The sequence below is a fragment of the Phyllobates terribilis genome, unplaced genomic scaffold (genome assembly GCF_046119375.1).
Source record: "Phyllobates terribilis strain yellow unplaced genomic scaffold, ASM4611937v1 Scaffold_1__5_contigs__length_1240528914, whole genome shotgun sequence".
Taxonomy (NCBI): Eukaryota; Metazoa; Chordata; class Amphibia; order Anura; family Dendrobatidae; genus Phyllobates; species Phyllobates terribilis.
This window is the reverse complement of record NW_027362761.1, coordinates 9,520,704-9,548,564: the sequence shown is the minus strand read 5'-3', so window position 1 is coordinate 9,548,564 and position 27,861 is coordinate 9,520,704. Positions and strand designations below refer to the sequence as shown.

Below are 27,861 nucleotides of genomic sequence, written 5' to 3'. Positions count from 1 at the left end.
CACGCTCAAGAGAAATTGCACAAAAAAATTTACGGTCCATTTTTTCCTGTTACCCCTGTGAAAATAAAAAAAAATGGGTCTAAGTAACATTTTTGTAAAAAAGGTAAATGTTCATTTTTTTCTTCCACATTCCAAAAATTCCTGTGAAGCACCTGAAGGGTTAATAAAGTTCTTGAATGTGGTTTTGAGCACCTTGAGGGGTGCAGTTTTTAGAATGGTGTCACTTTTGGGTATTTTCTGTCATAAAGACCTCTCAAAGTGACTTCAAATATGATGTGGTCCCTAAAAAAATGTTTTTGTAAATTTTGTTGGAAAAATTGAGAAATCGCTGGTCAACTTTTAACCGTTATAGCTCCCTAACAAAAAAAAATTTTGGTTCCAAAATTGTGCTGATGTAAAGTAGACATGTGGGAAATGTTATTTATTAACTATTTTGTGAGACATATCTCTCTGATTTAAGGGCATGAAAATTCAAAGTTAGAAAATTGCAAAATTTTCAAAATTTTCGCCAAATTTCTGATTTTTTCACAAATAAACGCAAGTTATATCGAAGAAATTTTACCACTATCATGATGTACAATATGTCACGAAAAAACAGTCTCAGAATCAGGGGAATACATTGAAGCGTTCCAGAGTAATTACTTCATAAAGTGACAGTGGTCAGAATTGAAAAAATTGGCCCGGTCACGAAGGCAAAAACAGGCTCTGGTGCGAAGTGGTTAATGATTGCTTTGCACACTCTTGGCATTCTCTTGATGAGCTTTAAGAGGTAGTCACCGGAAATGGTTTTCACTTCACAGGTGTGCCCTGTCAGGTTTAATAAGTGGGATTTCTTGCCTTATAAATGGGCTTGGGATCATCAGTTGTGTTGTGCAGAAGTCTGATGGATACACAGCTAATAGTCCTACTGAATAGACTGTGAGAATTTGTATTATGTCAAGAAAAAAGCAGCTAAGTAAAGGAAAATGAGTGTCCATCATTACTTTAAGAAATGAAGGTCAGTTAGTCCGAAAAATTGGGAAAACATTGAAAGTGTCCCCAAGTGCAGTTGCAAAAACCATCAAGCGCTACAAAGAAACTGGCTCACATGAGGACCGCCCCAGGAAAGGAAGACCAAGAGTCACCTCTGCTTCTGAGGATAAGTTTATCCGAGTCACCAGCCTCAGAAATCGCAGCTTAACAGCATCTCAGATTAGAGTCCAGGTCAATGCCACACAGCGTTCTAGCAGCAGACACATCTCTTCAACAACTGTTAAGAGGAGACTTTGTGCAGCAGGCCTTCATGGTAAAATAGCTACTTGGAAACCACTGCTAAGGACAGGCAACAAGCAGAAGAGACTTGTTTGGGCTAAAGAACACAAGGAATGTGTTAGAACTCTCCTGTTAGGTTTTTTCTAGTTTGCTGGTCACATGACCATTTTTGCCTATTTAATCCGGCTCCGCCCTCCTGGCCTTGCTGGACTTCATTGTATTTTCTACTCTTGAGCTAGCTTGGTACTCTGTTACCTTTCTCTGTTAGTTTTGCTAGGTCTTCTGACCTCTATGTTCTTTGTTGTGTGTTTGTCTTTACTGCTACAATTTCTGCTAGGAGGTGTCCAACTTTATCCCAGTCCCTAGTTCTTGTAGGGATCCCTCCCTTGCATCTATAGGTCTTCGTACAGACTAGCCGAGGACTTTAGCGGGTCTGATCGCTGGATCAGGTTCCCCGTTACATCGTAGGGATCCAGTTTAGTTCTATTGTAGGGACAGATCTCCTGTCTTTCCTTAGTGCTTGTAGCAGATCATAACAGTAAGTCCAGCCCAAAAAATTTCTCTAAGGAAAGACCTCCAGTTTCCATCATGGTCTCGGTTCAAGATTTGGCTCAACGCTTGCAGGGACTCTCTCTGGAGGTGGCCGAGCTCCAACAACACGTGAGTAGCTGCCCTGGAGCACATTTTGTAGAGCCAAAGGTACGTCTGCCTGATCTATTTTTTGGTGAACAACAAGATTTTTTTTCTTTTAAAAATGCTTGTTTATTGTATTTTCGTTTAAGACCTGGATCCTCTGGTGATGAATCACAGCGCATAGGGTTCATAATGTCACTTTTGCGCAAGGATCCTCACGGATGGGCTTTTTCTCTCCAACCTAGTGATCCGTGCTTTAGATCAGTGGATAGTTTTTTTTTCTGCTTTGGGTTTGTTGTACGATGATCCTGATCGTGTCTCATCTGCTGAGTCTGAATTGAGACGTTTGAGGCAGGGATCAGGTAATGTGGAAAAATATTGTTCTCACTTCCGTCGGTGGTCTGCCCAGGTGGGGTGGAACGATTCAGCTTTGAAAAGTTTGTTTCTTGCGGGGCTAGGTGAAAGGGTTAAAGATTTGCTGATTGCTTATCCCACACCTGGAAACTTGCAGGAGGCTATGCAATTAGCTATACGGGTGGACAGGAGACTGCGTGCAAGGGTTAATGAGAGTAAATCCCCTCTGCCGTATCAGCTCAAAGTCTTGAGAGGGTCTGTGCTGACAAAGGAGAGCCGATGGAGATTGGGGCGATGACACCCTGCTCTCAGGAAAAAGACCGCAGGCTTTCTGAAGGTTTGTGCTTCTATTGCGGAAATTCTGGTCATTTTATTAAGAACTGTGTGCTTCGTATGAACAAAGAAAAAAAAATGGTCAGTTATGCACGTATAGCCTGTTTAAATTCTAAGGGGGTATTCCTATCTGCTACTACCGCTGCTCAGGAAGAATTAATTGAATTTCGGGTATTTGTGGATTGTGGTTCTACTCTGAATGTGATTGATGGGGGATTCTTGGAAAAACTTACATTAAAACCTAAACCTTTATCATCCCCTATTGCTGTGGTTTCTGTTGATGGCTCTCCCTTGAAGAGTGTTACTCACAAGGTCTGTGAGTTTCCCCTCACTATTAATGGTGTTCATCAAGAGAATTTGGATTTGGTAGTATTGAATAATTTGCCTTCTCCAGTAATATTGGGGTTGCCCTGGTTAAAATTGCATAATCCTGTACTGGATTGGTCTACCAATGAAATTAAGTCCTGGAGCCCTAAATGTTATGACAAGTGTTGTAAAGGACTTATTGCTGCGGTGGAAAAAGGGGATATTACCTGTACCTATTCAGGATTTTTGGAGAGTTTTTTCTGAGGAGGAGTCACAAATTTTGCCTCCCCATAGAGACTATGATTGTACCATTGAATTTGTCCCTGGAGCGACTCTTCCTAAAAGTCGTTTACTATTCCTGAGAGAAAGGCTTTGGAGGAATACATACAGACAAGCTTGGCCGCCGGTCACATTAGGCCTTCCAAGTCTCCTGTGGCTGTTGGATTTTTTTTTTAAAAAAAAGATGGCGGTTTGCGTCCTTGTCTGGACTTTCGTGAGATTAATAAAATTACTGTACGCAATCCTTACCCACTGCCATTGATTCCTGATTTGTTTAACCAGTTAGTGGGGGCCAAGTGGTTCTCTAAAATTGATCTCCGGGGGGCATACAATTTGTTGCGCATGAAGGAGGGTGATGAATGGAAGACTGCTTTTAACACTCCTATGGGTCATTTTGAGAATCTGGTTATGCCTTTTGGTCTCACCAATGCTCCAGCATTTTTTCAGAATCTTATTAATGACATCCTTAGACCTTTGATCGGCAAAAATGTGTTTGTGTATTTGGATGACATTCTGATTTATTCGCCTGATCTGGAGTCTCATTGGCGGAGCGTACGTGAGGTTTTACAGTTATTAATGGACAATTCGCTTTTTGCTAAGCTAGAGAAATGTGAGTTCGCTGTACAGAGAATTAGTTTTTTGGGTTACATTATCTCCAGTGAAGGTTTTGAGATGGACCCGATTAAAGTTCAAGCTGTGCAGGAATGGCCTAGGCCTATTGGTTTGAAATCGATACAGAGGTTTTTGGGTTTCGCCAATTATTACAGAAAATTCATAAAAAATGTTTCTATTATTGTCAAACCGCTGACCGATCTCACTAGGAAAGGTGCTAATGCGGTTCAGTGGACTTCTGAGGCCATTGAAGCTTTTGTGTTTCTAAAGGAGAGGTTCACCTCTGCCCCCATCCTTATGCAGCCTGATGTGACTAAGCCGTTTTTGGTTGAGGTTGATGCTTCTTCTGTGGGGGTTGGTGTGGTGTTGTCTCAGGAAAGCAAGGATGGAGTACATCCCTGTGCCTTTTTTTCAAAAAAATTTTCTGAGACTGAACTTAATTACGATATTGGTAATCGGGAATTGCTGGCTATTAAACTCGCATTTGAACACTGGCGTCATCTCTTGGAAGGTGCTGAATTTCCCATTCAGGTTTTCACTGATCATAAAAATCTGATCTATCTTGATGCTACCATGCGCTTGAATGCCCGTCAGCCTAGGTGGGCACTTTTTTTCTCGCGGTTTAATTTTTCCGTTACTTACATCCCGGGTACCAAGAATGTTAAAGCGGATGCTTTGTCTCGCAGCTTTTCTCCCATGGTCAGTGCTGAGGAGGAGGAGAGCATTTTACAAAAAGGTGTTGTGATTGCTGCTTTGGACTCCGTTTTGGAGGATGAGATTCTTAAAGCTCAGGAGAATGCCCCATCTAACACTCCTCATGGGAGGTTGTTTGTGCCTAGGACCTTTAGGAGAGATTTGTTTGTTGAGTGTCATGAGTCTCGGTTGGCAGGTCATCCAGGAATTTCTGAGACCAAGAGACTTGTGGGTCGCAGTTTTTAGTGGCCTGGATGGCAGAAGGAAGTCATTAAGTGGGTGCGTCAATGTACTGTGTGTGCTAGATCTAAGTCTTCGCATGCTCCTGCTGCGGGGTTGCTTTGCCCTCTGGAGGTTCCTAGTGCACCTTGGACACATCTGGCTATGGACTTTATTACTGACCTTCCCCCCTCTGAAGGTTTCACAGTCATCTGGGTGGTCGTGGACCGTTTTAGCAAGATGTGTCACTTGGTTCCCTTCATCAAACTGCCTTGCGCTAAGACACTCGCTAAGGCCTTTGTCAAGGAAATTGTCAGACTACATGGCGTTCCTACTGACATTGTTTCTGATAGGGGACCTCAGTTCGTGGCTCGTTTTTGGCGTGCCTTTTGTGACAGGTTGGGAGTTCATTTGTCGTTTTCATCCGGATATCATCCTGAGTCTAATGGCCAGACAGAAAGAAAGAACCAGGATGTTGAGCAGTTCTTGCGTTGCTTTGTGGCAGACAATCAAGAGGGGTGGTCTGAGTTTCTGCCACTTGCTGAATTTGCTCTTAACAACCATACATCCTCTTCTGCTGGGTGTTCGCCTTTTTTTTGTTGTTCTGGGAGACATCCGTCTTTTGGGTCATTCTCCAAATTGGTATCGGCTGTGCCTGAGGAGGAGAGTTTTTCCGGTGATTTGGAGAGAGTTTGGACGGATGTGCGTGATAATCTTCAGGAGGCTAACAAGAAATCTAAGAGGTACTTTGATAGGAAACGGCAAGAGGTTTCGTTTGCTATTGGTGACATGGTTTGGTTGTCCTCTAAGAATCTGCGATTGAGAATTCCTTCGAAAAAATTGGGTCCCAAGTTTGTAGGGCCCTTTAAGGTGCTTCAGATAGTTAACCAATCTGCTGTTAGGTTGGAGGTTCCTACCTCCTGGAAGATTAATCGGTGTTTCATGTTTCTCTGTTGAAAAAAGCTGATGTGTCGTTTGGTGACGCGTCTGCCACTGTTCCTCCGGTGGTGGAGGACGGGGAATATGAAATTTCCCGCATCCTAAATTCTAGACGGTATAGAGGGAGTTTGCAGTATCTCGTCGCTTGGAAGGGTTTCGGACCCGAGGATAACTCATGGGTGAGGGCAGATGATGTTTCTGCTTCCAGACTTGTCAGAGCGTTTCCCAGGAGGTTTCCTGATAAGCCCGGTCCTAGGGGATCCGGAGGATCCTCTTAGAAGAGGGGGTACTGTTAGAACTCTCCTGTTAGGTTTTTTCTAGTTTGCTGGTCACATGACCATTTTTGCCTATTTAATCCGGCTCCGCCCTCCTGGCCTTGCTGGACTTCATTGTATTTTCTACTCTTGAGCTAGCTTGGTACTCTGTTACCTTTCTCTGTTAGTTTTGCTAGGTCTTCTGACCTCTATGTTCTTTGTTGTGTGTTTGTCTTTAATTCTACAATTTCTACTAGGAGGTGTCCAGCTTTATCCCAGTCCCTAGTTCTTGTAGGGATCCCTCCCTTGCATCTATAGGTCTTCGTACAGACTAGCCTAGGACTTTAGCGGGTCTGATCGCAGGATCAGGTTCCCCATTACATCGTAGGGATCCAGTTTAGTTCTATTGTAGGGACAGATCTCCTGTTTTTCCTTAGTGCTTGTAGCAGATCATAACAGAATGGACAGTAGACCAGTGGAAATCTGTGCTTTGGTCTGATGAGTCCAAATTTGAGATCTTCGGTTACAACCATCGTGTCTTTGTGCAACGCAGAAAAGGTGAACGGATGGACTCTACATGCCTGGTTACCACCGTGAAGCATGGAGGAGGAGGTGTGATGGTGTGAGGGTGCTTTACTGGTGACACTGTTGGGGATTTATTCAAAATTGAAGGCATACTGAACCAGAATGGCTACCACAGCGTCTTGCAGCGGCATGCTATTCCATCCGCTTTGCGTTTAGTTGGACCATCATTTACTTTTCAACAGGACAATGACCCCAAACAAACCTCCAGGCTGTGTAAGGGCTATTTGACCAAGAAGGAGAGTGATGGGGTGCTACGCCAGATGACCTGGCCTCCACAGTCACCAGACCTGAACCCAATCGAGATGGTTTGGGGTGAGCTGGACCTCAGAGTGAAGGCAAAAGGGCCAACAAGTGCTAAGCATCTCTGGGAACTCGTTCAAGATTGTTGGAAGACCATTTCAGGTGACTACCTCTTGAAGCTCATCAAGAGAATGCCAAGAGTGTGCAAAGCAGTCATCAAAGCAAAAGGTGGCTACTTTGAAGAACCTAGAATATGACATATTTTCAGTTGTTTCACACGTTTTTGTTAAGTATATAATTCCACAAGTGTTAATTCATAGTTTTGATGCCTTCAGTGTGAATGTACAATTTTCATAGTCATGAAAATACAGAAAAATCTTTAAATGAGAAAGTGTGTCCAAACTTTTGGTCTGTACTGTATCTCTCTGATTTAAGGGCATGAAAATTTAAAGTTTGAAAATTGCAACATTTTTGCCAAATTTCCGATTTTTTCACAAATAAACGCAAGTCATATCGAAGAAATTTTACCACTATCATGAAGTACAATATGTCACGAAAACACACTCTCAGAATCAGGGGGATCCGTTGAAGCGTTCCAGAGTAATTACCTCATAAAGTGACAGTGGTCAGAATTGTAAAAATTGGCCCGGTCACGAAGGCAAGAACAGGCTCTGGCATGAAGTGGTTAACTTTAGCCCTTTAGAAATCATTTCATCTTCAACTTGCTTAACTGTTCACAATAACAGTAATTTTGACCAGGGGTGCCCAAACTTTTACATGTCACTGTATTTGCCTATTTCCATCACATTGGGAGCTCTCTCTATCTGTTCTTTTTTTTTTTTTTTACTCCATCTTGGTCATAGAAAGTAGCAACATAATTTTCTTTTCTCAAATTTCATTTGTTTTTGTTTTTTTCACCAGTAAAGTAATAAAAAAAACAAAAACGACCAAAACCTAAAAACTTAATAACTTTGGTGGTGTTGTAAAACCTATTGACCTGAATAATCATGTTGCCGGGTCATTGTTACCTCAGAATGAACACTGTATTAAGAAAACCCCAAAATTATGTTGGAATTGCAGGGTTTTTTTTTAATCGCACTTGGAATTTTTTTTCCCAACATAACAAGCTCTCATATGGCAATATCAACAAAATAAATAAAACATTAAGGCTGTGTGCCCACGATGCGTTTTTAATGCTTTTCTGCAGCTTTTTTGGTAGAAGGGCAGCAATGTTCATTGCGGAAAAAAACGCAGCAGTACCAATTATTTTACGGAAGTGCTCCGTCTTCGCCGCCATTGACTTGCATTAGACCGCATGGATTACGCATCACTGTATATGTAGATGCGTAATCCAAGCGTTCTAATGTGCGGATGGTACCCGGGTGTAGATGAGAGGAGAGTCTCATCCACACCCAGGTACCATTAAAAAATCTGTAAAAAAAAGAATAAAATAAAAAATAAATGTATATTTACCTTCTGGCGGCCCGCGATGCGCTCCTCCTTGCTTCCCGGCACTTTGCAGTGGATTGAAGGACCTGCCCTGACGTCGGAGTCATGTGACGGGTCACGCGACGCTGACGTCGGGAGGTCTTTCAATTCACTGCTGCCGGCAGCGGGGACCGAGCGAAACAAGCCAGCGCGGGCCATCGGAGGGTAAGTATATATTTATTTTTTTAATTTTGCCACTGTCTCGGGTCACACTATATAAATCCATGCAGTTTGCATGGATTTATATAGTGTGACCTAGTTGTCACAAGCACTTTCCAAGTGATGCTAATCGCTTGGAAAGCGCTTGTCAATCCGCATGCGGAAATGTCAGTGAATAACGCTCCATTTCCTCATGTCCCTGGCAGGAAAACGCATGTACAATCCGCATGTACAATCTGCATGCGTTTTTTTTCTGCCAAGGAGATGCAGAAAAAGCTCAGGAAAAAATCCTGAGCATTTCTGCATCGTGGGCACATAGCATAAGGGAAAAAAAAGTTTATGGCAAGGGGTGGAAAAAACAAAAATGAAAAATTTTCATGTCCTAAAGGAGTTAAAAGCAGAAGTTTGTTGGATTTTACACTTTCCACTACAAAGGGAGAAATCTCCTTTATTTCAAGTAGTATTGTCAAGATAGGGCTAGGGCTACACAATCACTTTGGCCTTGACAGTGGTTGTGTAGCCAAACATTGCTACTACATTGCAGTGCAATACAAGTGAATGGGGTTGCATTGCGACACATAGGGTAGGTCATATGCAAGTAAGTCACGAAAACCGTCCGGCTGGAATTTTTCCGACTTGTTTGAACCATAGGTGTAGCAGTGTGATCTCATTCACTTTAAGCTTGTGTAAAGCAGCAGCTTGCTAGCATTACTGTAAATGGTCCAGGATGGGTTTTACCTGACCATGTACCTTCCCCTTTAACTGACTGGTCACATGACTGTGACATCACAAAGGTCCTGTATGCACAGTAAAGGTCTGTACACATGACTGGGACAGCACACAGGACCTATACACACAGCTGACTGATCACATGACTGTGACATCAGCAAGGTCCTGTCAGTATGGGTGTATGTGTGAACAGGATATATAAACCCTGGTGATTTGAGACAGGTGTGAGGCGTGAGGCCTGTGCTCCGTGTCTGTGGGACACCGTTTGTGAGAGGCCTAGTGAGGCCGAGAGTGAAGCCTGGCAGCCTGAAAGGCCGAGCCCGGATCCTGTGCGTGAATGCCAGTGGCCTTTGAGGGAGAGCCGGCTTGTTGAGGAACCCTGAAAGGCGCAGGCTGCATGTCAAGTGTGGAAGACATACCAGTAGCCTACGAGGGGACGACGGCTAGAGACCCCTACCTGGGAAGCCACAAAGCCACAGTGGTGGCAAGCATAAGGGACTGAGACAGCTAAACCCGGCAAAGGTAATACCCTGTGCTATATGGACATTGTGATATGAACATTGCTATTTTTACCTTGCCATAAGCTGTAACCTGGAACAAGTGGGCCTGTGTGCCACTTGGCTCATGAACATTGTGTTAATGTGTGTTGGCGTGCCACGGAGTTGGACCCGGCGAACTGTGGCTTATGAAGTAATAAACTGCAGCATTGTGAGAAAATACGTAAAGACATTGCACGTGTGCATTGATTGACGCAGCGAAGCGAGTAACCCCAGTATGATGACTAGGACTGCCTTACACTTGAAACTCATTTCACCCAATGAACGAGTGTTTTACTCATTCATTTGGTGATTGGCAGCCTGTTTACACAGCCGGATAAGCAGGAAACGAGGAATGCGCATTCCCAAAAAGCAGGCAGTGTACATGCACCTTTATTCTTTGCTATAATTAATACCTGTGTGGATTGTGTTGTGGAGAACATTTGCAGACTTTCATGAATACTTTTTTGTTTTAGAGGTATCTGGATGATGCAGAAAAGGAAAAACAACAGTACATGAAAGAACTTCGAGAATACCAGCAGTCTGAAGCATATAAAATGTGTGCAGAAAAGATTCAGGAGAAGGAGTTCAAAAAAGGTGGGGAAATAGTCGCTAAACAAAAAACGTTTCTGATTAATTTTTTATATTTCGCTCATAAATTGCTTCAGAAGTAGTGGTGAAAGCTTGTTACGTAGTTTCATTAAAGAGGCCGTCCACTACTGTAGCTGTAGTGATTTATATAAATAAAAGCAAACTCAGACCAGACTCAGCGCCATTCCAGTGATTTATCTGCCGGCGCTAACATTACATTATTGACATAATGTCACATGAGCGCCGTCCGACACAATGCCAATATTTGCTGGAACGGCGCCACATCCGGCCGGTGAGTTTAACGGTGTTTTTTTTATTATTATTATTATTTTGTTTGGGGCACAGTAGAATTGAAGAATTTAAATGTGTTGCTTAGAAAAGTATGTGACTGACTACAGATTTGTGAAAGCGTTTAGTGCACATACTGTCATTATTCCCTGTTACTCATGGTGCAAGCTGGTGATACACACATCCAGCTTTTCTTAATTCACATATATTGACAGCAGCAAAATGAGTCTAGTCAACACGTGACTGCAAGTATGTAAATCACATACATACAGTCACCCGACCACCCACCCACTCGGGTTATAACAAGGTGTCTGCAGACTTTGTCTCAAGCCTAGACAACCCCTTTAACCCCTTAACGACAAGCGTCATACATACAGACATGGTCAAAATTGTTGGTCCCCCTCGTTTAATGAAAGAAAAACCCACAATGGTCACAGATATAACTTGAATCTGACAAAAGTATTAATAAATTAAAAATCTATGAAAATGAACAAATGAAAGTCAGACATTGCTTTTCAACCCGGCTTCCACAGAATATTTTTTTTTTTTTTAAAACTTAAACTCATGAAATGGGCCTGGACAGAAATGATGGTACTCCAGAAAATAATGTGACAAAAAGGACATGTTAAATCAAGCATCACAGATGTCTATAATCTTGTAATCAGTCAGTGGGCCTGTATATAGGGCTACAGATACTCACTATACTGTTTGGTGACATGGTGTGTACCACACTCAACATAGACCAGAGGAAGCAAAGGAAAGAGTTGTCTCAGGAGATTAGAAAGAAAATTATAGACAAGCATGTTAAAGGTAAAGGTTATAAGACCATCTCCAAGCTGCTTGATGTTCCTGTGACTACAGTTGCACATATTATTCAGAAATGTAAGATCCATGAGATTGTAACCAACCTCCCTGGACGTGGCCGCAGGAGGAAAATTGATGACAAATCAAAGAGACGGATATTACGAATGGTAACAAAGGAGCCCAGGAAAACTTCTAAAGAGATTAAAGGTGAACTTCAAGCTCAAGGAACATCAGTGTCAGATTGCACCAACCTTCATTGTTTGATCCAAAGTGGACTTCATGGGAGACGACCAAGGAGAACACCATTGTTGAAAAAAAATCCTAAAAAAGCCAGACTGGAATTTGCCAAACTACATGTTGACAAGCCACAAAGCTTCTGGGAGAATGTCCTATGGACAGATGAGACAAAAATGGTTGTTTTAGGCAAGGCACATCAGCTCTATGTTCACAGGCAGAAAAATGAAGCATATCAAGAAAAGAACACTGTCCCTACTGTGAAACATGGAGGAGGCTCTGTTGTGTTCTGGGGCTGCTTTGCTGCATCTGGCGCAGGGTGTCTTGAATCTGTGCAGAGTGCAATGAAATCTCAAGACTATCAAGGGATTCTAGAGAGAAATGTGCTGCCCAGTGTCAGAAAGCTTGGTCTCCATTGCAGGTCATGGGTCTTGCAACAGGATAATGACCCAAAACACACAGCTAAAAATATCCAAGAATGACTAAGAGGAAAACATTGCACTATTCTGAAGTGGCCTTCTATGAGCCCTGACCTAAATCCTATTGAGCATCTTTGGAAACAGCTGAAACATGCAGACTGGAAAAGGCAACCTTCAAACACGAGACAACTGGAGCAGTTTGCTCATGAGGAGTGGGCCAAAATACCTGTTGAGAGGTGCAGAAGTCTCATTGACAGTTACAGTAATCATTTGATTGCAGTGATTGCCTCAAAAGGTTGTTCACCAAAATATTAAGTTAAGAGGACCATCATTTCTGTCCAGGCCTATTTCATGAGTTTATTTTTTTTTTAAATTCTGTGGAAGCCGGGTTGAAAAGCAATGACTGACTTTCATTTGTTCATTTTCATAGATTTTTAATTTATTATTGCTTTTGTCAGATTCAAGTTATTTCTGTGACCATTGTGGGTTTTTCTTTCATTAAACGAGGGGTTTGAGCTTTGAGAAAAAACTCCTGAGTGCATTTGAAATGCATCACTCTGTACCATTGGTCACCTCATCTGATCTACCATTGAGCTTTTTTAATATGAGAGTTTTTATTGAATAAACTTTGGATACCTGGAAGCTGGATATCATCCCTTTTTTTGTTCACATTCTCCTGGGATATCTCCTCCAGTTACCACTCCCTGAATACATTTTTTTCCCCTGAGCCATACTTCTCTTTAAGACCCCTTTTATGGGACTCCAAATTTACATTTAACCTTATGATCAAAGAACTGTTTTGTTCCATATATGTTCTTTGCCACCAATATGGGAACAAATAATCACAATGTCATATCTTGTAGTTAGCATGTTTTACTACATTCTGATAATCATTCGTTGGCACACTGCATTCCAGTCACACTGGAAAAAGGAAAAAAACTAGCTCACTATGGTTGCCTAGTTCTTCTGTGGCATGGAATTAACATTGCTGCCACTGAAGATTAAGATCAGAATGTGGTAGAAGCTCAAAGGTATAAAATCTTTAACTTTTGTATGATTTAAACATCTCCACATGTATGATTAGTCCACAAATAGGTACATCTACATGTTTTCTGGTGCACTAGGCACTCTTACTCATGTTGATGTGGACTTCTTCTACCACATTCCATTTTATTCACACACCATATAGATCTAGTTGTTATCCCCTCAATTATATACACTAAAGGCCCCGTCACACTTAGCGACGCTGCAGCGATCCCGACAACGATACGACCTGTCAGGGATCGTTGCTGCGTCGCTATGTGGTCGCTGTTGAGCTGTCAAACAGGCAGGAGCAGGCTGGTAACCATGATAAACATCGGGTTACTAGGGGCACACGCGCACCTAGTAACCCATTGTTTATCATGGTTACCACTCTGCTACAGTGAGCGGAAGGTTACCGCTCACTTTAGCAGGCTCGTAACCATGATAAACAACGGGTTACTAGGTGCGCGTGTGCCCCTAGTAACCCGATGTTTACCATAGTTACCAGCGTGATCGCTGCTCCTGCTGGTCACACACAGCGATGTGTGCTGACCAGCGGGAGAGCAGCGACCAAAAAATGGTCCAGGACACTTTGCAGCGATCAGCGACCTCACAGCAGGGGCCTGATCGCTGCAAAGTGTCACACATAGCGTCATTGCTGGTGAGGTCGCTGTTTTGTCACCAAAACCGTGACACAGCAGCGATCTCGCTATGTGAGACGGGGGCTTAAAGAAATAAAACTTAGGCCTCTCAGGAACCTTTGTCTCACTTAGGCCTGTTTCACATGTTTTTGCAGTGTTTTTTATATGCCTTTTGTACTGTAAAAAAACACATTTTATGTTCATACAAACGCATGTCAAATTGGTATCCTTTGACATACTTTTGTGCACATTTTTTTTTCTTTCTTTTTTTTGCAAGATGCAAAAAAGGCAGTCTGCTGTTCTTTTTCAGCCTTTAACCCCTTCATGATCTTTCGATTTTTGCATTTTCATTTTTTCCTCTCCTGCTTCCCAGAGCCATAACTTTTTTTATTTTTCCATCAACATAGGCTTATGAGGGCTTGTTTTTTGTGTGGGATAAGTTGTACTATTGAATGACACCATTGATTTTACCATTTAGTGTACTTGAAAATGTAGCATCTCCATTTTTCGCGATCTGGAGCCGGGGGAGGGCTTATTTTTTTTGCGCTCTGAGCTGACATTTTCATTGATACCATTTTGAAGTGCATACAATGTATTGTTCGCCCTTTATTACATTTTATTGCACTCTTGAGGCGGCCAAAATAAACATAATTCTGGCTTTTCAATTTTTTTTTTCTCTCTCGTTAAGCCGTTTACCGATCAGATTAACTTACTTTTTTTTTTTAGCAGATCGGACATTTCTGAATGCAGTGATACCAAATATTTTTATTTACTTATTTTTTTAATTGCTTTATTTTCAATGGGGCAGAATGAATTTTTATTTTTTTTTTTTAAATATTTTTTTTTTTTACTGACCTCAATAGTTCCCTTAGGATACTTAAAGTTGCGATGATCTAGTCACCTGTACTGCTATGTATAGCAAAAATCACGATCTTCTATGAACTTTGGCCACGAGCCAGTGTTAATAGATTTATAGACACAGGCATGGGGGTCTTCAGCAGACCCTCGGCGTTCATGTGATTGCTGTGCGCCGATGGGCGAGACTTGTGACGTGCTTCCAGCCAGCACATGTTAAATGTTGCAGTCAGTGGATCTCTGATCCACCTGCAGCTGTTAGAGGCACTTGATGGCTGATTAAATTAGCCATCAAGTGCGGGGAAATATGCAGGCTTAGTGTCGTAGTGCGCATCAAAGGCAGGGGCACGACCTTGGACGTACCTGTACATCTAAGGTTGTAAAGGGCATGGCTGGCTCCAGGTTCTCATGGGCCCCGGGCGATTGAGTCTCATTGTGCCCCTTTACCACATACATGATGCACAGATACGGCAAAGAAATATAGGTATAGTACAGTGGCAAAGATTTCACTTACTACTTAAATTACATGAGTGATATCTATTGTAAATTCTACAATAGCTCAGAAACGGACTAATCCTCACAGTGCATGTAACGGGTCTGGGAGGCGGAACCTCTGAGCTACTATACAAGGGGGCGGTCCTTGTAAGGGAGCGGGTGGCAATCAGGGATGACGGGCAGGCAGTCACAGCAGGTGACCGGGACAGTCTCTGAGTGGACGGGCTGGAGGTCACGGCAAGTGACCGGGGCAGTCTCTGGAAGAACGGGCAGGAGGTCACGGCAAGTGACCGGGGCAGTCTCTGGAAGAACGGGCAGGGAGTTACGGCAAGTGACCGGGGCAGTCTCTGGATGAACGGGCAGGGAGTTACGGCAAGTGACCGGGGCAGTCTCTGGGTAAAGGGTAGGTATGACCTGTGATGGCAGAGCCTCCGGGTAGGCTAGCAGGCAGATGGTAGATGTGTGCTCCCAGGTGAGCAAGCGAGAGTCTCTGGAATGGTAGGTGGTCACAGCACGTGACGGCGAAGCCTCCAGGTAGGCTAGCAGGCAGGTAACAGGTGGGCACTCCCAGGTGAGCGGGCAGGAGTCTATGGAAAGGCAGATGGTCACAGCACGTGACGGCGGAGCCTCCAGGTAGGCTAGCAGGCAGGTAACAGGTGTGCGCTCCCAGGTGAGCGGGCAGGAGTCTCTGAAAAGGCAGATGGTCACAGCACGTGACGGCGGAGCCTCCAGGTAGGCTAGCAGGCAGGTAACAGGTGTGCGCTCCCAGGTGAGCGGGCAAGCTGGTCCATAGACAGACTGACAGGAGTTGGAAGGCAGACCGTCGGACCTCAGGCTAGCAGGCAGGTGACTGGATATCAGGCAGGACAAAGGCAGCAAGCTGGCAGGAATCTGGCAGGTAACTGGCAGGTAACTGGCAACGGGACCTGAGGGCTGAAGCACAGGTGAGACACAGGTGCAAACAACATTGCTCGGGCACCTCCATTTTGGAGGAGGTGCCCTTTATATGGGAGGTCCTCCGGCAATTGGCCGGGGACTCCTTAGGACGGCGCGCGCGGTCCCTTTAAGAGAGGGGGAGCGCGCGCGCCCTAAGCACACTGCCGGGGAAGGAGCGCGCGCCGGAAGCAGCGGGGAGAGCAGCGCTGGAGGACGCCGCGCCAGGAGCGGGGAGGTGAGAGGGACGGCGTCTCTGCCTAGAACGGGGCAGAGACGCCGATGCTACAGTACCCCCCCCTTTAGGCCCCCTCTTTTTTAGGCCAGAAAGAAATTTTTCAAGGAGAAGCGGGGCGTTGATGTTCTCCCTGGGTTCCCAAGTTCTCTCCTCAGGACCAAACCCCTTCCAATCTACCAGAAAAAAGGTTTTTCCTCTTACCCTCTTGGAGGCCAGAATACTCTCTACCTCAAAGATGTCATCAGCGGAAACCGGAGCAGGAGGGGCACCTGGATTTTTGGAAAAAGAGTTAAAGACAACGGGTTTGAGGAGAGATACGTGGAAGGAGTTGGGGATCCGTAGGGTGGCCGGGAGTTTTAATTTGTAGGCCACAGGGTTAATTTGCCTGAGGACTTCGAAGGGGCCGATGAATCGAGGACCCAACTTGTAGGAGGGTATTTTGAGCCGCACATGTTTGGATGAGAGCCAAACCTTGTCTCCCGGACGGAATTGGGGCGGATCCAGACGTCTCTTATCAGCATATCTCTTCATCCGCTCAGAGGAGAGAAGAAGAGCGGACCTGGTGCTCTCCCAAATAGTAGAAAATTCGCTGACAAGAGACTCCGCAGCAGGGTTGTCCACAGAAACGGAGACAGGAAGTGGAATCCGGGGATGTTGGCCACCAACTATAAAGAACGGGGATTTGGAAGAGGACTCGCTCTCATGGTTGTTATAAGAGAACTCGGCCCACGGTAGAAGATCCACCCAGTCCGAGTGGTGAGCATCCACGAAGTGCCGGAGGTAGCTGGACAAGATCTGATTGATCCGCTCCACTTGACCATTGGACTGAGGGTGGTAAGCGGAGGAGAAATCCAGGGTAATGTCCAGCAGCTTACAAGTGGCTCTCCAGAAACGAGAGGTGAACTGAACCCCACGATCCGACACGATGTGGAGGGGCAGACCATGGAGACGGAAGATGTGGCGGATAAAGTCTTTAGCCAACTCGGGTGCAGACGGAAGACCAGGCAGGGGAATGAAGTGGGCCATCTTAGAAAAACGGTCAGCGACAACCCAAATGACGGTACAACCGGCAGAAACTGGAAGGTCGGTGATAAAGTCCATAGCGATGTGTTGCCAAGGAGCAGCAGGTACGGGAAGGGGCAGGAGATGGCCGGCAGGTAGATGTCGGGGAACTTTGTTACGAGCACAGGATGAACAGGCCGCGACGAAGTCTACCACGTCCTTACGTAGGGTAGGCCACCAGTAATGCCGGGCAATAAGTTGAAAGGTCTTTTTTTGGCCAGCATGGCCAGCTAGTTTAGAAGAATGTCCCCAGCGAAGAACCCTCTCCCGATCTGGCACAGCTATGAACGTCTTACCGGGTGGAAGACGAGTTAGATCCAAGGGAGCCACATTCATCACCTTGGAGGAGTCGATGATGTGCGTAGGTTCCTCCTCTTGATCGGAGGACAGGAAAGACCGAGACAAGGCATCAGCTTTGACGTTCTTGTCCGCCGGACGGAAATGAAGAGTGAAGTCGAAGCGGGCAAAAAACAACGACCACCGGGCCTGGCGAGGATTGAGCCTCTGGGCATTTTGGAGATATGCCAGGTTTTTGTGATCCGTGTAGATAATTACCGGGTAGAGAGCCCCTTCAAGCAGATAGCGCCACTCTCCTAGTGCCAATTTGATGGCTAGCAATTCCCGGTCTCCAATGGAGTAGTTGCGCTCCGACGAGGAGAAGATTTTGGAGAAGAAGCCACACGTTACCATTCTCCCGGTAGAAGACTTCTGGGTGAGCACCGCTCCGGCTCCGGAGGAGGAAGCATCAACCTCCAGGTAGAATTGTTTATTACAGTCCGGACGGTGCAGGACGGGAGCAGAGGCGAAGGCTTTCTTTAGGGAAAGGAAGGCCTCCTCGGCTTCAGGCGACCATATCCTGGGGTTAGCCCCCTTACGGGTAAGTGCAGATATGGGAGCAGTCCGAGACGAGAAGTGTGGGATGAAAAGACGATAATAATTAGCGAAGCCCAGGAATCGCTGTATCGCCTTCAAACCTTCAGGACGAGGCCATTTTAGAACGGAAGAGAGCTTCTCGGGATCCATTTGCAGACCTGTTTGGGAGATGACATAGCCCAAGAACGGAAGGGAGGTCTGATCGAAGAGGCACTTCTCGTATTTGGCGTAAAGGTGGTTCTGCCGAAGCCTAAGCAGGACCTGACGAACATCCCTCCGGTGTGTGGGGAGATCCGGAGAGAAGACCAAGATATCGTCCAGGTATACCACTACGCAGGAGTACAGGAGGTCACGGAAGATGTCATTGACTAGTTCCTGAAAGACCGCGGGAGCATTACAGAGACCGAAGGGCATCACAAGGTACTCGTAGTGACCGTCCCGGGTATTGAATGCCGTCTTCCACTCGTCTCCTTGACGGATACGGACCAGATTATACGCTCCTCGAAGATCCAGCTTGGAGAAGATCCTGGCGCCCTTGAGCCGGTCAAACAATTCGGAGATGAGTGGCAGGGGATATTTGTTTTTTACTGTAATGAGATTGAGTCCTCTGTAGTCAATACAGGGACGTAGCGAGCAGTCTTTCTTTTTGACAAAGAAGAATCCGGCTCCAGCCGGGGAGGTAGATTTTCGGATAAATCCCCTAGCCAGATTCTCTTCAATGTACTCAGACATGGCTCGGGTCTCGGCTGCAGATAACGGGTAGATACGCCCACGGGGTGGAGTGGTGCCAGGTACCAGGTCGATCGGGCAATCGTATGGCCTATGGGGCGGCAACGTCTCAGCTTCCTTCTTACCGAAGACGTCCGCATAGGGCCAGTAGGGAGCCGGGAGACCAGGTAAATTAGCTGGAGTAGGCTGAGGGCGAAGTGGACGGACCGGAACCAGGCAGGTCCTATGGCAGTCAGGACCCCATCGGAGTACTTCACCGGACCGCCAGTTCAATACGGGTTCATGTGTCTGGAGCCAAGATAGACCTAGCAAGAAGGAGTGAGAAAGTCCGGACAGCACATGGAATGAGATCTCCTCAGAGTGCAGCATTCCCACCTGTAGGGTTATAGGTTCGGTGACGAGCAGGATGGTCTCCGAGAGAAGTCTTCCATCCACGGAAGCAACTGACAATGGCTCCGCCAGGGACTTGGTGGGAATATGGTATCTCTCTACCAGAGACTGGGCGATGAGGTTTCCAGCAGCTCCAGAATCCAGATGGGCGAGTTCGAAGAGACGGTTTTCTCCCCAAGCAATAGAGACCGGTAAGGTCAGAGACGGAGAGGACTTACTTTTGTCTAGGACGACCTCTCCGAGTGGTCCTAGACACTGGCGTTTCCCGGCTTTTCCGGGCAGGAACGGATGAAGTGCTTCTTACTGCCACAATAGAAACAGCTTCCCTCGGCTCGGCGAGATTCTTGGCGAGAACCGACCATCTTGGTCTGGTCGACCTGCATAGGCTCAGGAGAGACGGAGGGAGTGACGGGTTGCTGAAAAGTAGGAGGTAGGCGTGGAAACCTCCTCTCACGGGTGACCTCTTTGGCACGCTCCTGGAACCGCAGGTCAATCCGGGTGGCAAGAGCTATCAGGTCATCGAGGGTGGTAGGAATGTCCCGACCGGCAAGTTCATCTTTAATACGGCCGTACAGACCCTCCCAGAAGACTGAAACCAGAGCGTCATTATCCCAGGCCAGCTCCGAGGCAAGGGTACGGAACCGTATGGCATATTGGCCCACGGTGAGGCTTCCCTGACGGAGGCGTAGCAGTGACGATGCGGATGAGGTCTTCCGTCCGGGTTCGTCGAAGACTTTCCGGAAGGCCGTGAGAAAGGCAGGCAAGTTGGACACCAGGGGGTCTCCTCTCTCCCATAGAGGATTTAGCCAGGCCAGAGCCTCTCCGGTGAGATGGGACATGATGAAGGCAATTTTGGCCCGGTCGGAGTTAAACTGGTGGGACAGGAGTTCAAAGTGCAGGGTGCACTGATTTATGAAGTCCCGAGCCTGAGCGGAGTCGCCTCCGAAGCGAGGAGGTGCAGAAAGCCGGGGTCCGGGGTAGGATACCATAGTGTTGGTGGACAGCGGAGCTGTCGGATTGCGAATCATGGCGCTGGCGGAGGTTGCTGGCGGAGCAGTCAGAGTGTCCAGGCGAGAATTGACATTCCGCAGGTGACCCAGGATGGACTCCTGTTGGGACCTCTGGCGGGACAGTTCATGACACAGGTCCGAGAGCGAGGGAGCTTGGGTGCCACCGGGTTCCATGGCCCGAGCAAACTGTAACGGGTCTGGGAGGTGGAACCTCTGAGCTACTATACAAGGGGGCGGTCCTTGTAAGGGAGCGGGTGGCAATCAGGGTTGACGGGCAGGCAGTCACAGCAGGTGACCGGGACAGTCTCTGAGTGGACGGGCTGGAGGTCACGGCAAGTGACCGGGGCAGTCTCTGGAAGAACGGGTAGGAGGTCACGGCAAGTGACCGGGGCAGTCTCTGGAAGAACGGGCAGGGAGTTACGGCAAGTGACCGGGGCAGTCTCTGGATGAACGGGCAGGGAGTTACGGCAAGTGACCGGGGCAGTCTCTGGGTAAAGGGTAGGTACGACCTGTGATGGCAGAGCCTCCGGGTAGGCTAGCAGGCAGATGGTAGATGTGTGCTCCCAGGTGAGCAAGCGAGAGTCTCTGGAATGGTAGGTGGTCACAGCACGTGACGGCGAAGCCTCCAGGTAGGCTAGCAGGCAGGTAACAGGTGGGCGCTCCCAGGTGAGCGGGCAGGAGTCTCTGGAAAGGCAGATGGTCACAGCACGTGACGGCGGAGCCTCCAGGTAGGCTAGCAGGCAGGTAACAGGTGTGCGCTCCCAGGTGAGCGGGCAGGAGTCTCTGAAAAGGCAGATGGTCACAGCACGTGACGGCGGAGCCTCCAGGTAGGCTAGCAGGCAGGTAACAGGTGTGCGCTCCCAGGTGAGCGGGCAAGCTGGTCCATAGACAGACTGACAGGAGTTGGAAGGCAGACCGTCGGACCTCAGGCTAGCAGGCAGGTGACTGGATATCAGGCAGGACAAAGGCAGCAAGCTGGCAGGAATCTGGCAGGTAACTGGCAGGTAACTGGCAACGGGACCTGAGGGCTGAAGCACAGGTGAGACACAGGTGCAAACAACATTGCTCGGGCACCTCCATTTTGGAGGAGGTGCCCTTTATATGGGAGGTCCTCCGGCAATTGGCCGGGGACTCCTTAGGACGGCGCGCGCGGTCCCTTTAAGAGAGGGGGAGCGCGCGCGCGCGCGCCCTAAGCACACTGCCGGGGAAGGAGCGCGCGCCGGAAGCAGCGGGGAGAGCAGCGCTGGAGGACGCCGCGCCAGGAGCGGGGAGGTGAGAGGGACGGCGTCTCTGCCTAGAACGGGGCAGAGACGCCGATGCTACAGTGCACAGTGCGTGCCCTGGGGGGATTCAAAAGTTTTAATTTTAGACCAGACAGTATAGTCCTCCATGCAGTATTATGAGCACCACTTGGTCCTCCATGCAGTATTATGGGCACCGCATGGTCCTCCATACAGTATTATGGGCACCGCATGGTCCTCCATACAGTATTATGGGCACCGCATAGTGCTTCATATAGTATAATGACCCCCGTATATTGCTTCATACAGAGTAATGGACCCCGTATATTGCTTCATAAAGAATAATGGGCCCTGTATATTGCGTCATACAGAATAATGGGCCCCGTATAATGCTCCATACAGAATAATGGGCCCCGTATAATGCTCCATACAGAATAATGGGCCCTGTATAATGCTTCATACACAATAATGGGCCCCGTATGATGCTCCATGCAGAATAATGGGCCCCGTATATTGCTCCATACAGAATAATGGGCCCCGTGTATTTCTCCATACAGAATAATGGGCCCCGTGTATTGCACCATACAGTATGGGCTCCGTATATAGCTCCATACAGTATACATACAGGGCAAAATGAGCAATTGTAAGTACACACCGCTATATAATAATCAAATTTGCAGACAATGCAAAGCTAGGAGGGATAGCTAACGCTAGAGAAGACAGAGAAAAGGGTTCAGAAGGATCTAGATATTTTTGAACAATGGGCAGCGACTAATAGAATGGTATTTAGCAGGGCGAAATGCAAGATTCTAAATCTAGGCAAGAAATTTAAATTTACATCTACAGAATGGGAGGAATAGAACTAAGCAATAGAACATGTGACTCTGTGGGCTCCCATTACCAATGTGTCGATTCTATGGTACTTCGTGTTTTTAATAGTATTAATAAAGGTTACATTCTATAGGGTTTTTTCTTCTTGTGGTAGGTTATGCTGAGAAACATTTACCCCTGGGGGGGGTATACATATATACAGTGGTGTGAAAGTGTTAGCCCTCTTCCTGATTTCTTATTAGTTTGCTTGTTTGTCACACTTTAAAAGTTTCAGATCACAAAACAAATTTAAATATTAGACAAAGATAACACAATTAAATTAAGGTCTTTATTATTAAGGGAAAAAGAAATCCAAACCTACCGGGCCCTGTGTGAATGTGATTGCCCTATAAACCTAATAACTGGTTGGGCCGCCCTTAGCAGCAACAACTGTAATTAAGAGTTTGCGATAACTGGCAATGAGTCTTAACAACGCTCTGGAGGAATTTTGGCCCACTTTGCAAAATTGTTGTAATTCAGCCACATTGGAGGGTTTCTGAGCATGAACCACCTTTTTAAGGTCATGCCACAGCATCTCAATCGGATTACGATCAGGACTTTGACTAGGCCACTCCAAAGTCTTAATTTTGTTTTTCTTAAGCCATTCAGAGGTGGACTTGCTGTGAGGTCACGAACAGATGGCGGACATTCTCTTTAAGGATTTTTTGGTAGACAGCAGAATTCATGACTCCATTTACCACAGCAAGTCTTCCAGGTCCTAAAGCAGCAAACAGCCCCAGACCATCACACTACCACCACCACCATATTTTGCTGTTGGCATGATGTTCCTTTTTTGAAATGCTGTTACTTCTATGCCAGATGTAAAGTTCAACTTTTGTCTTGTCAGTTCACAGAGTATTCTCCCAAAAGTCTTGGTCATCATCAAGATGTTTTCTGGCAAAACTGAGACAAGCCTTTATGTTCTTTTTGCTCAGCAGTGGGTTTCGTCTTGGAACTCTGCCATGCATGCCATTTTTGTCCAGTCTCTTTCTTATGGTGGAGTCATGAACACTGACCTTAATTGAGGCAAGTGAGGCCTGCAGTTCTTTGGATGTTGTTGTGGGGTCTTTTGTGACCTCTTGGATGAGTCATTTCTGTTCTCTTGGGGTATTTTTTGTGGACCGGCGTCTCCTGGGAAGGTTCACCACTGTTCCATGTTTTCACCATTTGTGAATGTCTCTCACTGTGGTTCGCGGGAGTCCCAAAGTGTTAGAAATGGCTTTATAACCTTTTCCAGACTGATAGATCTCAATTACTTTGATTCTCATTTGTTCCTGAATTTCTTTGGACCGCAGCATGATGTCTAGCTTTTGAGGATCTTTTGGTCTACTTCACTTTGGGCACCAAGTGTTTGGGTGAAAAACTGCCTTTCAAACATGAAAAAAACTGTTTAACAAATAATCCAATACAGTAAGAATAAAAGGTTTCAAATCAGAAGAATATGAACTGTACACTGTGTGCAGAATTATTAGGCAAATGAGTATTTTGATCACATGATACTTTTTATACATGTGGTCCTACTCCAAGCTGCATAGGCTTGAGAGCCAACTACCAATTAAGTAAATCTGGTGATGTGCATCTCTGTAATGAGGAGGGGTGTTGACTAATGACATCAACACCCTATATAAGGTGTGCTTAATTATTAGGCAACTTCCTTTCCTTTGGCAAAATGGGTCAGAAGAGAGATTTGACAGGCTCTGAAAAGTCCAAAATTGTGAGATGTCTTGCAGAGGGATGCAGCAGTCTTGAAATTTCCAAACTTTTGAAGCGTGATCACCGAACAATCAAGCGTTTCATGGCAAATAGCCAACATGGTCGCAAGAAGCGTGTTGGCCAAAAAAGGCGCAAAATAACTGCCCATGAATTGAGGAAAATCAAGCGTGAAGCTGCCAAGATGCCATTCGCCACAAGTTTTGCCATATTTCAGAGCTGCAACGTTACTGGAGTATCAAAAAGCACAAGGTGTGCGATACTCAGGGACATGGCCAAGGTAAGGAAGGCTGAAAAACAACCACCTTTGAACAAGAAACATAAGCTAAAACATCAAAAATGGGCCAAGAAATATCTTAAGACTGATTTTTCAAAGGTTTTATGGACTGATGAAATGAGAGTGACTCTTGATGGGCCAGATGGATGGGCCAGAGGCTGGATCAGTAAAGGGCAGAGAGCTCCACTCCGACTCAGACGCCAGCAAGGTGGAGGTGGGGTACTGGTATGGGCTGGTATCATCAAAGATGAACTTGTGGGACCTTTTCGGGTTGAGGATGGAGTGAAGCTCAACTCCCAGACCTACTGCCAGTTTCTGGAAGACAACTTCTTCAAGCAGTGGTACAGGAAGAAGTCGGTATCGTTCAAGAAAAACATGATTTTCATGCAGGACAATGCTCCCTCACATGCATCCTACTACTCCACAGCGTGGCTGGCCAGTAAAGGTCTAAAAGAAGAAAAAATAATGACATGGCCCCCTTGTTCACCTGATCTGAACCCCATAGAGAACCTGTGGTCCATCATAAAATGTGAGATCTACAGGGAGGGAAAACAGTACACCTCTCGGAACAGTGTCTGGGAGGCTGTGGTGGCTGCTGCACGCAATGTTGATCGAAAACAGATCAAGCAACTGACAGAATCTATGGATGGAAGGTTGTTGAGTGTCACCATAAAGAAAGGTGGCTATATTGATCACTCATTTTTTTGTTTTTTGTTTTTGCATGTCAGAAATGTTTATTTCTAAATTTTGTGCACTGATATTGGTTTACCTGATGAAAATAAACAAGTGAGATGGGATTATATTTGGTTTTTATTAAGTTGCCTGTAACATACCTGGCGGCGTCCTTGCATGGTGGTCCATCTCCCACTGTGCAAGAGGGCGCACTTGATCTCCTGTCCAGAATGTCTCTCTGGCTTCCCTCCATGCTGTCTGTTTGTGTCTGTTTCTGCTGCTTAAGGGCGGCGCCCGATCACTTCCTGCCTTTTGTACCTGCTGTGGGTCACACCCCTTGTGCGTCCTCAGCCTATTGCTGTCTGTCACTTGGTATATAGCTCAGCAGCTCCCTTCTATCCCTGCCTGAGCATAGTGTTTCCTTCAGTGTGTGCTTGCACTCTGAAGGTGCCAGGTCCCGTCTCTTGTCTCCTGCTTTTTGTATCAGTTCCCGTGTCTGAACTGAGTCCTGTATGTCTCCTGCTTTGCGGTATCAGCTCTCGTGTCTGAACTGAGTCCTGTATGTCTCCTGCTTTGCGGTATCAGCTCCCGTGTCTGAACTGAGTCCTGTATGTCTCCTGCTTTGCGGTATCAGCTCTCGTGTCTGAACTGAGTCCTGTATGTCTCCTGCTTTGCGGTATCAGCTCCCGTGTCTGAACTGAGTCCTGTATGTCTCCTGCTTTGCGGTATCAGCTCCCGTGTCTGAACTGAGTCCTTTCTGTGTTCTCTTGTCTGTCCTGTCTGAACTCGCTCCTAGCCTGTTCCTCTCGCCTTCTAGTGGCCGATTTCCTAGACCCGCTCCTGTGTCTGGTCTGTCCTGTCTGAACACGCTCCTTGCCTGTTCGTTCCGCCTCTCTGGGGGCCGTATTCCCAGACCCGCTCCTGTATCCCTCTGCAGTGTCGGTCTCCTCCGTACACTCAGTTCCAGTCTGAACTCTCTCCTGTCCTTTACCTGTTTTGCCTCTATGTCCGTTCCCTTCCTTTTTCTGCAGAGTCTGAACTCGTACCTAACTCCTGCTTGTTGTCTCTGCAAGTACTGTGTGAGTATCTGGCTCTGTCTTTCCCTTCCTGTCTGTTCCGTGTGAACAGAGCCCTGTCCTCCCTGCTCAGCCTTGTCTGCACTCTAGCTGTGCTTGCCTGTAACCCTCTGCCTGTATTGTTCCTGAGTCCCGGTGTGTACTGGGTCCTATCCCGCCTGTGTTCCTACCTGCTAGTGCCTCCCTGTCTGCACTCTAGCTGTGCTTGCCTTTACCCCCCTGCCTGCATACCCGCCTGCCTGCATACCAGTCGTGCCTGCCTATACCCACCAGTCTGTGTGCCAGCCTACCAGCCTGTTCCTGTATTCCCCTGTGTGGGTCAACAGCCGTGTCCGGGGTCTGTCCTGGAGTAGCACCTGGTCCCTCTGCTCGGTTCCTCCTTGGTGCACTGGCGTCGTATGCCGTCGTGCGACCCTGGTCGGATCGGGTGAATACTTAGTCACGCCCCTCCAGGCATTCACTCTCCGGCACGGTCCAGTGGAATCACTACCAATCACACGCACACGCCGCTTAGCCCGGGCGCGTGCATAACAGCATGCTCAGGCCATGGTTCCCGTTGAGCCCCACGGCCTTCGCTCTTTGAGAAGTTTTTCCAGCGAATACATGCATTAAAATAAATAAATAATTTTTTTTCCCCCTTTAGCTGAGTTCCAGGCGAATTACGCACCCGTCCAGATGGATCTATCAGCTCTCGTTCCTGCGGATCCGCCACGTTACTATGGGGATCCAAGACAGTGTCGTGCATTTGTGGAGCAATGCATGCTACACTTTAAGGCCTACCCTCTCTATTTTCCTTCCGATTGGGCTAAAGTGGCCTTTATGATTGACTACCTAGCGGGTGATGCCTTGAAATGGGTCACCCCCCTATGGGAAGCATGGGATCCTGTCATCCTTGACCTGCAGGCCTTCCTGGTGGCCTTTCGTATGGTCTTCGAGGACCCTAACTCTGAAGCCCCTGCTGAAGCTTCACTTCCCAATATCCCGGAGCAGCCCCGACGGGTAATGTGTGTGGGTAGCGCAATAGTCCTCCAGCCCAATGAGACTACTGCCCACCCAGAATCCTCACAGGGTGACTACGCTTTCCGGAATACTTCTCTCAACCTCAAGAGGCAGTCCAGACGTGCTAGACTTAGAGGCAAGCCGTCACGCCAGGGTCTGTCCTCCCTGAGACCTCCTGACCCCAACCTTGAAGTCCCTACTGAAGCTTCATCTCCCTGTATCCCGGAGAAACCCCAATGGGTAATGTGCGTGGGTAGTGCACCAGTTCTCCTGGCCGAAGAGACTTCTGCCCATCCAGACTCCACACAGGAGAACTTCCTGCACCCGGCATCAGATGCTTCTTTCTCTTTAACCGGTGTGCATGTCCAAGGATGCTCCAAAGCTGTGGTTACCTCAGAGTCTGTGCACCTCTACTACCTGGCGGAGGATCCCCTGTTGCCTCCTGAACCCTCCGGGATACCACTCGATGACAAATGGAGAGAGACTTCTCTACACCCGGTACTCAATACCTTGTCCGCTTCGTCCTGTGAGCCTGACAATGGGTACCCCAAAGTGGTAGTTACCTCCGAGTCTCTACACCCCTCCGACCAGGCGGAGGATCTCCAGTTGTCTCCTGAACCCTTCGGGGTGCTACCTGGTAGCGAAAGGACAGAGACTCTCTTATACTCTGTACCTGATACCTCGCTCGCTTCGTCCAGTGAGTCCAACCTAGTGTACTCCGAAGCAGAGGTTACTCCTGAGTCTCTACACCCCTCCGACCAGGCGGAGGACTTCCAGTTGTGTTCAGAATCCTTCGGGGTGCCACCTGGTGGTGAATGGAC

At 46.9% G+C, this 27,861-nt stretch overlaps 1 protein-coding gene across 8 annotated transcripts in view; it reads left to right on the top strand.

Moving 5' to 3' along the window:
• HMG20B (high mobility group 20B) overlaps positions 1-27,861 on the top strand; it is a 228,317-nt gene that overhangs the window by 65,078 nt on the left and 135,378 nt on the right. For all 8 annotated transcript variants that reach the window (XM_073653829.1, XM_073653741.1, XM_073654084.1 and 5 more), the window contains one exon: positions 10,087-10,207. In XM_073653829.1, the coding sequence (XP_073509930.1) occupies positions 10,087-10,207 (121 nt within the window). The remainder of the gene's footprint in view (positions 1-10,086; positions 10,208-27,861) is intronic.